The sequence below is a fragment of the Scyliorhinus canicula genome, chromosome 7, assembly GCF_902713615.1.
Source record: "Scyliorhinus canicula chromosome 7, sScyCan1.1, whole genome shotgun sequence".
NCBI classification, from domain to species: domain Eukaryota; kingdom Metazoa; phylum Chordata; class Chondrichthyes; order Carcharhiniformes; family Scyliorhinidae; genus Scyliorhinus; species Scyliorhinus canicula.
Genome location: NC_052152.1, coordinates 180,484,192 through 180,497,662, shown reverse-complemented (window position 1 = coordinate 180,497,662; position 13,471 = coordinate 180,484,192). Strand labels below are relative to the sequence as shown.

The following is a 13,471-nucleotide window of genomic DNA, read 5'->3' as shown; positions in this document are numbered from 1 at the left end:
AAAACGTTGCCCCCCACAAACAGATCCCTGAACCGCTCGATCCCTGCCTGGCACCACGCCCCAAACTTCGCGCCCTGTGCTAATCTATAATTCCCGCAAATCGGTGCCCACACCAAGGCACCTTCCAACCTCATCTCCAGTTGCCACTGTCGCCCCATCCGCTGGGCCACCACCACACCAGGGCTCATGAAGTACTTGACTGCCCCCCCCCCCCCTCCCCCCCACTCCCTCCCCCCCGTGTCCCTCTTCCAACAGCACCTACTTTACCCCAAAACCAAAGCAATGATTTTCCTGAAAAATGATTTTGGGATGAAGATCGGGAGGTTCTGGAAAACAAATAACAGCCTTGTGAGTACCGTCATTTTCACTGTCTGCACCCACCCAGCCAATGATAATGGGAGCACATCCCACCTCTTAAAATCCCCCCTCATCTGTTCCACCAGCCATGCCAAATTCAATTTCTGAAGTTGTTCCCATCACCGATGCCCAAATATCTAAAGCTCGCCCCCACCACCTTAAATGGCAGCTCGCCCAAACCCCTCGCCCTGCCCCCTTGTCTCAATTGGGAAGACCTCACTCTTCCTCATGTTTAACTTATATCTGGAAAACCGGCAAAACTCCTCCAGAATATTCATAATTCCTCCAATGCCTCCCAATGAGTCCGATATATAAAGCAACTGATCATCTGCATATAGTGAGACCCTGTGCTCCCTCTCCAACTCCTTGACATTCTAAGTGTCATTGCCAGTGGCTCCATTGCCAAGGCAAAAAGCAACGGAGAGAATGGGCACCCCTGCCCAGTCTCACGGTGTAGCCCGAAGTTCCCCGAACTCACCCAATTCATCTGTACACTCGCTACCAGCACCCTATACAACAATCAGACCCAGTCCACAAACCCCTACCCAAACCCGAACCATCCTAACACTTTCCACAGATACTCCCATTCCACCCAATCGAACGCCTTCTCCGCGTCCATAGCAACCACCAGCTACACGTCCTGTCCCACCAGGGGCATCATTATCACGATTAGTAATCGCCTAACGTTCGCTGACAATTGCCTCCCCTTTACAAACCCCGTCTGGAATTCTCCTATCACGCCTGGCATACAGTCCTCAATCCGTGAGGTCAAGATCTTTGCCAGTAATTTGGCATCCACATTTAGCAGTGATATCAGACGATAGGACCCACACTGCTCCGGGTCCTTATTCTTCTTCAATATTAAGGATATGGAAGCCTGTGATAACGTAGGGGGAAGTTCCCCCTTATCCCTCATCTTGTTATATGCCCTTACCAGCAGGGGCCCCAGATCCCCAGAAAACATCTTGTAAAACACTACAGGATGGGTGGCATGTGGCACAGTGGTTATCACTGGGACTGCGGCGCTGAGGACCCAGGTTCGAATCCCAGCTGGATCATTGTCCGTGTGGAGTTTGCACATTTTCCCCATGACTGCGTGGGCTTCATCCCCACAACGCAAAGATGTGCAGGTTAGATGGATTGGCCATGCTAAATTGGCCCTTAATTGGGAAAAAAAAATAATTGGGTACTCTAAATTTATAAAACACTACAGTGATCACGTCCGGGCCTGGGGCATTCCCCGCCTGCATCACCTCCACACTCTCCATCACCTCCGCCAGTCCAATAGGGGCACCCAGCCCCTCCACCACCTTGGGGTACTCCAGCCCATGCAGGAATCGCAGCATTCCTCCCTCCCCCCCCGCCCCGAGGCGCCGATTCATACAGCCTCTTATAAAAAACTCCTCAAAAACCCCATTCACCCACACCGGGTCCAGCACCACTCTTCCCTCCCGTCCTTCACCCTTGCGATCTCCCTTGCTGCCTCTTGCTTCCTCAGTTGAGCCAACATCCTACTTGCCTTCTCCCCATACTCGTACACTGCCCCCCTAAACCTCCTTAACTTTCCCACTGCCTTCCCCATAGAAACCAACCCAAACTCCATCTGGAGCTTCCGCCGCCCCTTAAACAACCCTGCCTGTACCTCCGAGTACCTCCCAAAATCTTGTCTGCGAACCTAGCCGTCTCTGCCCGGTCCATCCTATCCCTATGTGCCCGAATCGATATGAACTCCCCCTTGACCACTGCCTTGAGCGCCTCCCATCGCATGGCGACCGAGACCTCACCCATATCGTCCAGCTCCACATAACCCCGGATGGCGGCCCTCACCCATCATACACTTCCTCATCTGCTAGCAATCCCACATCCAGCCTCCACTGCGGGGTCTGCACCCCCCCCTTCCAGGTCCACTTGCAGGTCCACCCAATGCGGCACGTGATCCGAGGCCACAATCACCGAGTACCCCGAGTCAGCCATTCCCTCCAGCAGAGACTTATCCACCACAAAGCAATCGAGTACACCCTGTGCACATGGGAGAAGTACGAAAATTCCTTTGTCCTCGGCCTCCCAAACCTCCACCCCCCAACATGCGTTCCATGAACCCCTTCAGTTCCTTCGCCTTCTCCAACCGCGGATACGAATCTTCCTCCCGAATCTGCCACTATATTCCCCACCTCAAACGCTACCTGCTTGTTTATCAGCACCCCCACTCCCGCACCTTCATATCTAATCCTGAATGGAAGACTTGCCCTACCCGCCCTTTCCTTGGTTTAGTCTGATCTCCAATCTTCAACTGCGTTTCTTGCAAAAGGCCACGTCTGCCTTCAAGCTCCTTAGATGCGGGAACATGCATGACCGTTCAGCCCCCTCACGTTCCATGTGACCAGCCTGGTCCAGGGGCGCCCTGCTCCCCCCCTCCCCTGCCGATCAGCCATATCCCTTCTTGGGCCGGTCCCCGGCACGTGTCACGCCATATTCCAGGCCCACCTTCAGATGCCCACTGCTACCCTTCTTGCTTCGCCACAGCAGCCTCACCTTTGTCAGCAACCCTCCTTCTCCTCCTCCCTTAAACAATACAACACTCCCACCCTCAACTATTTCATGAACCCCCACTGTGGACCCGTTAACTAGCTCGCCCAGTTAACCTGGTAGCCCCCGCCCATGGCGCCAAACCTCCTCCCCCCCCCCCCCCCCCTCACTGATTCTCTCCCCCCCACCCCGGCTCGCACACTTCCACAGCACAAACAGCAATAAAATAAGAAAAAGGTGCACTCACCCGCCACGTTCCCAGGCATTCCGCCACAGAAGCCCACAAAAACATAAATGAGAGGTTCTCCCCTCACCAACAACCCAAAAACAATAAAGCGAAAATGCAGGGAGAATCAACATCTTCTCACACTTCCTCCAGAGTCCAATATCCTCCTCCTCCTGCCAGTTCATTATCCCTAAGAACCTCGATTGCTTCCTCCGGTATCCCAAAATAACGCTCACCCCAGAGATGGGCCGGGTACAGCATCCCGAACTTCACCCCCTTCTTGAATAGGGCAGCGTTGACTCGGTTGAACACGGCTCTCCTCTTGGCCAGTTCCATGCCCAGGTACTGGTACACCTGAAGCTCATTACATTCCCAGGTGCACCTCCCTGTATGCCTGGACCATCGCAAAATCTTTTCCTTGTCGAGAAATCAATAGAGCCCTCGGCAGCTTGTTCGACTGTGGCTTCCTCATCAGCGTCCCATGGGGACCTCCAGGGGCCGGTCGAAGGCGCCCTCCCCCATTAGTTGCTTCAGCACCATGGCTGCATATGAGCCAGCATCTGCTCTCTCGATGCCCTCTGGCACCCCAACAATTCTTAAATTTTGTCTCTGGGAGCGGTTCTCCAGATCCACCTTCTCCGTTAGCCACTTCTGGGTCTCCCGCATCATCGCAATCTCGGTCGCCAACGAGGTAAGCTGCTCCTCGTGCTCGCCCACCTCATCCTCCACTTTCTGAATTGCCTGGCCCTGGGTCTCCAGTCTTGGCTCCACCCGATCGATCCCCACCTTTAGTGGTTCTATGACCTTAGCCAGGTCTTCCTGGGCTTCCCTCCTCTGCTGGCTGAACTTCTCATTTAAGAAGTCCACCAGCTGCTCAGTAAGCTGGTAGGCCGACCCTTTACCCCCCGCCATTTTCACCTGTGGCGCACGAAGTATTTCTTACTCCAACAGCTCCTTCCTTCTCGACCCACTTCTGGTACATGAATCCATCCACCCACACCACCAGTGGAGCTTTACTTTCCTCCACCACCTCTACACCTTTTCCCACCATAACATCCGTCCAGAAAATGGGGAAAAGGACCGAAAAAAACGCCTCGAGCGGGAACTGCCAAATGTGCAACCGCTTAATCCATGGCCGCCACTGGAAGTCGCCCTTGTCTTTCTAGGTAGTAGGGGGTTTGGAAGTTGCTGTCAAAGGAGCCTTGCTGAGTTGCTGCAGTGCATCTTGTTGATCAAATCCACTTCTGCCAATGTGCGTTGGTGATGGAGTGTGTGAATGTTTAGGGTGGTGGGCGGTGTAGTGGTCAAGCAGGCTGCTTTGTCCTGCATGCGGCCGACCTTCTTGAGTGTTGTTGGAGGTGTACTCATTCAGGCAAGTAGAGAATATTCCATCATACCCTGTAGATGGTGGACAGGCTTTGAGGAGTCAGCAGATGAGTTACCAACTGCAGAACTCCCAGCCTCTGAACTGCTGTTGTAGCCACAATATTTATATGGCTGGTCCAGTTCAGTTTTTGGCACTGGTATCGCCCAATATATTGATAGTGGGGGATTCAGTGATGGTACCGTTATCGAATGTAATGAAGAGATAGTTAAATTCTCTCTTGCTGGATATGGCCACCTGTGTGACGCAAATCACTGTCACATGTCAGCCCAAGTTTGAATGTTGTCCAGGTCTTGCTGTAAATGGATAAAGATTACTTCAGTACCCAAGGAGTTGTGAATGATACTGAACATTGTGCAATCATCAGCGAACATCTCTACTTCTGACCTTGTGATGGAGGGAAGGTCATTGATGAAGCAGCTGAAGATGGTTGTGCCTTGAACTCCTGTAGCGATGTTCTGGGATTAGGCAATGTCCTATCATTATTGGATTAAGTTAAATACGTTTTGCGGAACCATAGCTATTTTTTCACAAGCAGCTTTCAACCAGTTATGTGTACCGACAGTGACTGAAAAGGACTTCACATTGCCATATACACATTTTTAGAATTAAGTTTACACATGCTTCTGGTTTGATAATTCAAAGACAGCCTAGATACAGAAGACTTTCAGGTAGCTGAAGTTCCTTACAGCTTTCCATTGTCTCTGACTTTTCTTCCTTGTGAATTGTTTGACAGTGATCTATATCAAAAATGACACACTGGGCGGAATTTTCCCCAAATGGTAATCCCCAGCTGGATTAGGGGAGAAAATCTGTGTGAAACCCATCGGCTTCACAGTCTCCTTTTCTCGCCTGATCAAACAGCATTCTTTGTGCTTTCAAAGTGTTGGCGAGGATCACATAGCCAGCTGGGGTGGGGGGGTGGGGCGCGGGGGCAGGCAGTAAACACTGGCAAAACCGGATTCTGAGATCAGGACACCATTTTTAAAGGGTGTCCCAATCCCAAAGTTACATATAAGGCCCCCCTCCCCCAACCGAGATCGGCCCCTCCCCCCGGCATCAGGGAACCACCCCCAACACAACAGCAACATCAGGGCTCCCACTCCCGCAATCATCGGGACGCCCCCTCTCCTCCCCACCACACATAAGGGGAACCCGCACCCCCGCCAGAGCCACCTTGACATTTCCCCTTCATGTGCCCACTTGGCACTGCCAGGGGGCCAATGCCCAGCCTGTCCCTGAACCCACGGGGCCTCCAGTGCCCCAACTTGGTTATCATGACTGGTTTGCGCTTTTGAAAAGCAGTAGTGATTCGCACCAGCCTGGTATCACACCACTAGGGGGGAGGATACATTGTGGGCAGTGCCAAGCCCTTTAATTATACTGAAATTTATTCAAATCCTTGAAATGACGTTCATGCCCTTGCTGGTCGTGAACCTGATCACGTCACCGGCTGGGGGCGGGGAGATCTCAAACTGAGATCTCGCCAGCCCAAATCCCATTTTGACCCTCTTGTGAGATTTAGCAGCCATAATGGGATTTGCGCCCGCGGCGAATGGGGCCGTTAGATCTCGCCCACTGTGTCAGATAATAATAGAATCTGGGTTCACCGACAGCATGACCCTGATTTAAGTTATATTGTCGGATACTGAGTGGAGGTCAAATACCTCTCCACAAGGAGGGATAGAAATAAGTTTAGGAAATCTGAAATGGGGGTGGGGAGGTGGTTGGAGGAAAAAATAACTTTAAAAATGGGGGTGAAAGACGCATTTAAAAGAAATGCTGGCAAGGCTCACCTCTCCAGTTCTGTGCACCACAGAATATCCTCCTTCCCATTCATGATAACTGGGAAATGCTGATCCTTGCCCTGCTTGATGGAGTTCGACCTGGTCGTTATGGTCCTAACTTTGCTAAACTGTAGAACATTGTAATACAAAAGGTCAGAGTCCATTTCATGAGATATACAACTAAAAACTCAACTTCAACACAGTATAAATTAATTATTACCTTTATTTTTACAACAGAGTAATATTAGTTATATATCTCCACAATTCTGAAAATTTTAAATTATCAGAATAATCTGCGTTCTTTCAGTGAGGAAGTGGACTTGACGGGAACATGGAGCTGAGTTAGGGCTAACACTGTAGTCTCAATTCTCTGACTGGCGATCTCGCTGTGAGATCAGCTTCTAGCTGAACGTAGTGAAATTTGGTTTTTTTTTTGTTATGAATTAATTGCGCTGAACTGAAAAAAACCGAACTGAACTGCACGGTAGCGCAGTGGTTAGCACGGTGGTTTCACAGCGCCCGGGTCCCAGGTTCAATTCCCGGCTGGGTCACTGTCTGTGTGGAGTCTGCACGTTTTCCCCGTGTCTGCGCGGGTTTCCTCCGGGTGCTCCAAAGCAGACCAAGGCAGGCAAGCAGCACAGTTCAATTCCCGTACCAGCCTCCCCAAACAGGCGCCGGAATGTGGCGACTAGGGGCTTTTCACAGTAACTTCATTTGAAGCCTACTTGTGACAATAAGCGATTTTCATTTTCATTTTCATTGTACCCGAACTGACGCCGGAATATGGTGACTAGGGGCTTTTCACAGTAACTTCATTGCAATGTAAGCCTACATGTGACAATAAAGATTATTATTATAAATAAGATATAAATGTAAAACTGTTCAATCGAAGCTTGCCTTCCCTCCCCCTACTGCTCCATCCTTCCAAAACTAACAGTCTATGAGAGCATTTGAAAATGTTCAACTCAAAGTTCAAGAAGTTAAATATATTTATGAGGTCATGGAACGAGAAAAACCATCAGTCAATTTCATCCTCAGGCCATTTATTTGACTAAATTTGAAGTGAAGGCAATTACTGGGATCATGCCCAATGGTCCTCAGCCCAATGCCCCTGCTAAGGTCAGAGAGAGGGTATTTAATTTGCATGGGTCAGGTAGGTGCATTTCTAGTCCCCACTTCTAATGTGTGACAGAAACTGTCACGGCTGCTTGTGGGGGTGGATGAGTTTTGCCAGGCCCTCTGAGCTAAAAGTCTTTGAGAGTCCAGACCACTCGCCTTACCACTAGGTCAGTTAGTGTGGTCACATTTGGCACTTTAATTTAACAGCAGTTTCTGTGTCCACCAGAGTCTCTCAAAAAGCAACTGAGGTTGGGTCAGTTGAAAATGTCAAAATTGAAAGACAAAATTTTTTATTAGTTAAGGACATTAAAGAATATAGTACTGAGGCAGGTAGATTGAATTGAGATATCAATCAAACACAATCTACTTAAGTCCTTATTGCGAGTAGGCCATTGATATGGAGTTGTCTGAATAGGTTGAATGTCATTTAATGTCGTATAAAGAGAGTGGTGAAGTATGCAACAAGCTCTGATATGCAAAGAGGATATGTATAGGTTAGCAGAGCACAGACAGGCTGAAGACAACAAATTCGCTGAACAAGTAACAAATTCCTTGTCCATCTTGACGTAAATTGTTGGGAAGAATCTCCTTCTTCGGTTGTTTCCATACCTCCCCCGTATTCTTCCTTGTCTACTGAATTTTGCTGCTGCACCTTTTCTAAATGTCGGCATCTCTTTATGTTGAAGTTATGCAATATGCAGTATATTGTTACAAGTGGAAAGCTCATATTGTAGAGAATCCCCCGATTAGTCAACACCTGAAATGCCTCAGATGTTTAATAATGATCCTGGTGGCCTCTGGCTTTAATGATATATACATTGTTTTGGTGTGGCAAGGCTGAGGGATGATGCAATAAGCCACCTCTGAAACTTCTCTGGTAGTCATCCTATTGAACTACTTGGAGGGTTGAATATTGGAGGGATAGTAGACTGCCACAGGATAAATGCGTTGAGACAACGGACTGGGTAGCTTGCAGAGACATGCGTGATCCTATTTCTGTGATAGACACTAGCTGGACATTGATGGAGTGGTCACCTTTTCAGTTGTTGGCTGATGCTGGCTAGTGTTCTTTGCACTGATCCTAGTGTGCAAGTAATCACTGACTCCCTGGGTGCAAGGGGAGCCAGACACTTCAAATCCTTCGGCTCTCTTCTGTTGTTGAGATCAATGGGAAGGATGATGCACATCTGAGCTGCTCTGAAAGGGACAGTGATGATCTTGAGTTATACTGTAGCCTAGGAGATGTGAATGATGTCACCGGTAGAAGACAGAAATGAACCCATTAAGGATTGTGGGAATTTAAAGAGATGCCATGTGATCCAATCAGAAACAGATCCTGCAGCGGGAGGCTGCAGATGTCTGACTGGAGAACAGCAGTAACCTGATGCACTCTTCAAATAGATCCACAAAAGTGACTCCTGCCCAGTACACCCTATGTGCTTGGATATGGAGGTGACTTAATATCTTGCTCCAAATGTTCCCCCGTTGAAATTAAACGAGCAATTATCCACACACATGATAGATGGAAAGTGATAAAAGCAAAATAATGTGTGGAATAAATGATCTGAAAACTGGAAGCTCTCAGAAGTCCAGACAGCAATAAAATTTCAGTGGCTACGAGACACCAATTCTGTCCTGCTGTATCGGAGGCTCAGGCAGTGGACGGGCATCTTCAATTTTTAGTTAAAATGGGTGCTGGTCTCCTAATTGTGTCAGGGGACCCTCATTTTAGTATATTTATTTGATTCTTGCCTGTCCTGGATGGAAAGATTGTGTGGCAATAGATGGCAGTATTGGGAACGCTAGCACGGAGTATACTGCTACTAGTTTAAGCAGCTGTTTGTCCCATTCTTGCTGGTGGGCAGGGTTAAAATCAGGCCTTTCATCTCACGTTAGATGGAAAATTATAAAAGAGAATGTGCCAATTAATTTGGTATTTTAATTCCACTTAAACTATTTATATTTCGATACAAAACCTGAATTAGCCAAAGCTTAGATTTAAATCTATTGCTTGGATCCCACTATTTTCCATAATCTAAAATATGTAGCCTGTGTAAAATTAGAACATGTTAGAAACTGTTGATCAGTTGTTTAGCATATTCCCATTTATGGCACATCACTATCGGCTGCCTCATTTCTTTGCAATAATTTGTAAAAATAGTCATTTTAATAATAACAGGCATTGAGATTACTCTGCTAATATTATTCAAAAGATTTTTTAAAGCATTTTAGGCAAATAGGTGAAAAAATGTGAAAAATGTAGAGTCCAATTAACTGATTAATAACATTGCTATTGTGTAAATAGATCTGAATCATCACTGTTGTGTTGTGCTGGATTTATTTAAATTCTAACATTTTGCAGCAAACAAAAATGATGATGGATTCTTGCGTAAGACCAGAGTAAAACAACTAAAGCACAGTTCTTAGATAATAAATATTTGTTTCTAACTCTGACTGGCAGATAATCAAATACTCGCACCTGATATTTCCTCGGGGAGGAGGCGGGGGTGAGATTTGCATATGCACATTTGTGGAGATAACTGTTCATATATAAGAGCAGGTGTCTCCAGTTATTTCTGATTTTCATTACCCAGGAGTGGAAAACTTGATGTGTGCAGATTAGACGTGGTAGGTGTAATGATATGTATATTGACTGGGATGTATAGAGTAACAATAATGCTTCGTACCACTAAAGGGAACCACAGAACAGTCATATATATATCATGTGACTTGGGGGATTCTGGAATAAGATAGTGAGGCATGAGAGAGAGAGAACAGTTGCACTGGAGAAAGTCTGCTAATTAGAGATAGCATAGTTTAATAGAGAAACTTTCTACTTTAGGAATGTGATTGAATCTTAGTAGTGTAATAAATTTACAGTTTTGTTTGTTAACAAATCTTTGTGTTCTTTATTCAACACTACACATCCGAGCCATCCAGGTAAAGCAAAATAGAGAACACAACAATAGGAGCAGGCTTAAACTTGGCGCAGGCCTTGGAGAGGTGGGGCACCCTTTTGGATATTGTACCAGGACACATTTGGGCAAAGGTCAGGTGCCCTTTGGGGTAGGTCAGATGTCCTTTGCAGGAGATAAGCTACCCTTTGGGGTTCTTAAAAGTGGCCACGAATGCATGTTAAAAGTGCATAAACTCACTGAAGCTCTGAAGCGAGCTGTCAAAAGAAACTGTGAAAAGCAACTTTCAAGGCACTTAAAACTCCTGCCCTCTAAATCTTTGAAAAATCTGTGTGGAGTGTTTAAACAAAATTATTTTTTGCTATTTTACTATGTCTGTTGATATAAGCCTGAGAGCTATCAATACCGGATTAGTGCTGGATGACTGATTACACGGCATTCCATTATCAGAGTAGAGTGCATGCCATTACAGATTGATTGACAATTACAAGTGGTTATCAACTTTTGAAGTGGGATAATGAATTCCAATGTTTGTTTTTCTAAAGATTTAACACTTGAATGAAATGGAAGGGATTAAGCACTTAAATTATATGTTTGTTGTAGAAGAGATTATTTGGTTGAAAGAACATAAATACAGTGAATGGATTTTTATGAATGATGTTTTTTAAAAAGTCTACAATAGGCACTTAAGAACTTTGTTTTATCTCATCTCAGAATGACTCCTCATGGTGCATTCCAGATGAATTCACATGGTAGATGTAAGAGCCATGGGGGTGATCGGGGGCAATGGATTTGCACTAAGTTGGTGTAGGGGCTGTAAAGGGCCATGGAAGGTGGGTGTGAGACATAGCTTGGCATGTAGGGCATGAGGGACCATGGTAGGCATGAAGAACCGTGGAGGTTGGTTGGGGGCATGAATTGCCATGGATGGGGCATGAATAGTGTGTGAGGCTGAGGGATTGTGAAGGATGAGGACTGTTTTGATTTATTGTTTTTTCAAACTTCTGCACAGTGCTGATGCACAGAGGCACACCTTCGACACCTCCATACCTACCAGCCTCCGCATTCTTTCTGGGGTTGCCCGCCATAACTCTCATTTGTAGCTGCACCCCGCTGCCCACTCCCACTCAACCCCAGACCAAAAATCCAAACTTTCAGGGCACTGTCTCTTGGGTCGGGTTTGCGGAGCCGGGGATTGTCCTAATATTCTCCCAATTCTGTGCTTCTGACCCGGTAACAAAAATTCAGGCCATCGTGTTTATGTTGCACTTTTGAAAAACTTTCAGTATTGTAGTAGTATCTGAGAAAATTCCTGCTCATGGAATCTTGTATGTCAATATCAAGACCTCCTAGATCATACTGCCTTGAGATTGGACCCCAATTAAAATTATAGATGTTTGCATTTATTCATTTATCCCCCTAGGCATGCTATCCCTAAGAACTTCAAAAAGTAGTTCATTAAATATGGTGTAGTTATTGCTGTATATCAACGATTGCAGAAATTTTCAACAGGCAACATGTCACAAATAGTAACACAATGGGTGTCCAATGAATCTGTTTTGATGAAAATGAAAATGAAATGAAAATCGCTTATTGTCACAAGTAGGCGTCAATGAAGTTACTGTGAAAAGCCCCTAGTCGCCACATTCTGGCGCCTGTTCGGGGAGGCTGGTACGGGAATTGAACCGTGCTGCTGGCCTGCCTTGGTCTGCTTTAAAAGCCAGCTATTTAGCCCAGTGTGCTAAACCAGCTATCACTGGTTGAGGAATGAATGTTGCCCATAACACTTGGAGAACTCTTTGCCCTGCTTTCACTTTCATCCATTGCCAAGGCAGAAAAGACTTCAGTTTAACATTCTGCCTAAAAGAATGGCATTTCCCAAAAACGCAATCTCCCCTCAGCAAAGCACTGAAGTTATGTGCTCAAATCATGATATGCAACTTGAAAGCACAACTTTCTGATTCAGTGGCAAGAGTGTTATCCTGAGTCCAGCTGATATTCCCTTTTACATTACAGAGATATCTCTATCTCTAACCTGAGAAGATAATTCTCCATTGCACCAGAATAATATTTCAGTTTTTCACAAAAGCCTTCCTTCTGATTGATTTTGCAATTACGAACAATGAATGGGGAAAAGCCATCCCGCCTTTTTACTCCAAATTGGTATCAAATGACCCATGGTGAAAACTGTCTATGTGGAAGATGAAGGAGGACGTGATCAGGCATGGCTACAATTCATTTAAGAACATCAGAAGTAGAAGCCGAAGTAGGCCATTCTGCCCTGCGCCTGCACTACAATCAATATGATTATGGCTGCTGTTCTACCTCAATTCCACCTACTCACATTATTCTTACATCACTTAAACCCTCAGTATCCAAATTCTTATTGAGCACTGTCTTGAACCGGCTCAGCAACTGACCATCTGCAGCCTCCTGGAGTAGAGAATACCATAACCCTTTGAGTGAAGACATATGGCTCCAAAGAGCCAACTGACCACCAAAAATCTCATGAGAATGGTTGCTTTGGCATTGATCTGGAGCGGTCAGTTTTTTATGCTCTCTGTTTTAGTAAAAACATATCATAATTCAAGTGCACGTCTTTTAACTGCATGCTCATAAGTCCTTGAAAAAAATGAGCCATGGAACCAGATTCTAGCAATAACCAATACTTATTGGAAAAGGGTAAAATAGGCAATACTTTAGTCTATGCCAAATGGTTTTAGTAGAATTCTTGCAAATGTCAGAGATTAGGACACTGCAACCCAAACAGCTGAAATATAATTTCATAACCCATTACACAGTCACCAGCTTTATGTTCAAAAGATTTCTTCACATCAACAACCAAATGCTTCAATATTTGTCATGTCAAATGTTTTACCAATATAAATGAATACAAGGCTCTGACATTTTCATTCCCTTTCTTTTGAGAAAATAATAATACAATTGTAGAATCCCTTTTTCAACCATTACAAGGAGCGCAACAATCTTGAGCCCAGAAAGATTGCAAAAATCCTAGACCAGCAAGACTAGGTGCATCATAAATTTCTTTACTGAACTTCCACAACCTCTCTGGAATTTTACATCTTTTTACTGGAATTGTGAAATGCTGTGACTAGTGTGAGTTACCTCAGCAATACAGAGGGTACAAGGAGCATTG

The 13,471-nt window shown here is 45.9% G+C and overlaps 1 protein-coding gene across 6 annotated transcripts in view; it reads right to left on the bottom strand.

Moving 5' to 3' along the window:
* Window positions 1-13,471, bottom strand: part of LOC119969596 (DNA (cytosine-5)-methyltransferase 3B-like) — a 307,538-nt gene that overhangs the window by 21,265 nt on the left and 272,802 nt on the right. For 4 of the 6 annotated variants that reach the window (XM_038803415.1, XM_038803412.1, XM_038803413.1 and 1 more), the window contains one exon: window positions 6,290-6,408. The exons of 1 other annotated variant lie outside the window; for it this stretch is intronic. In XM_038803415.1, coding sequence (XP_038659343.1) covers window positions 6,290-6,408 — 119 coding nt within the window. Of the gene's footprint in view, window positions 1-6,289; window positions 6,409-13,471 lie in introns of those variants that run through there. One more of the 6 variants, XM_038803418.1, reaches the window with a different exon arrangement.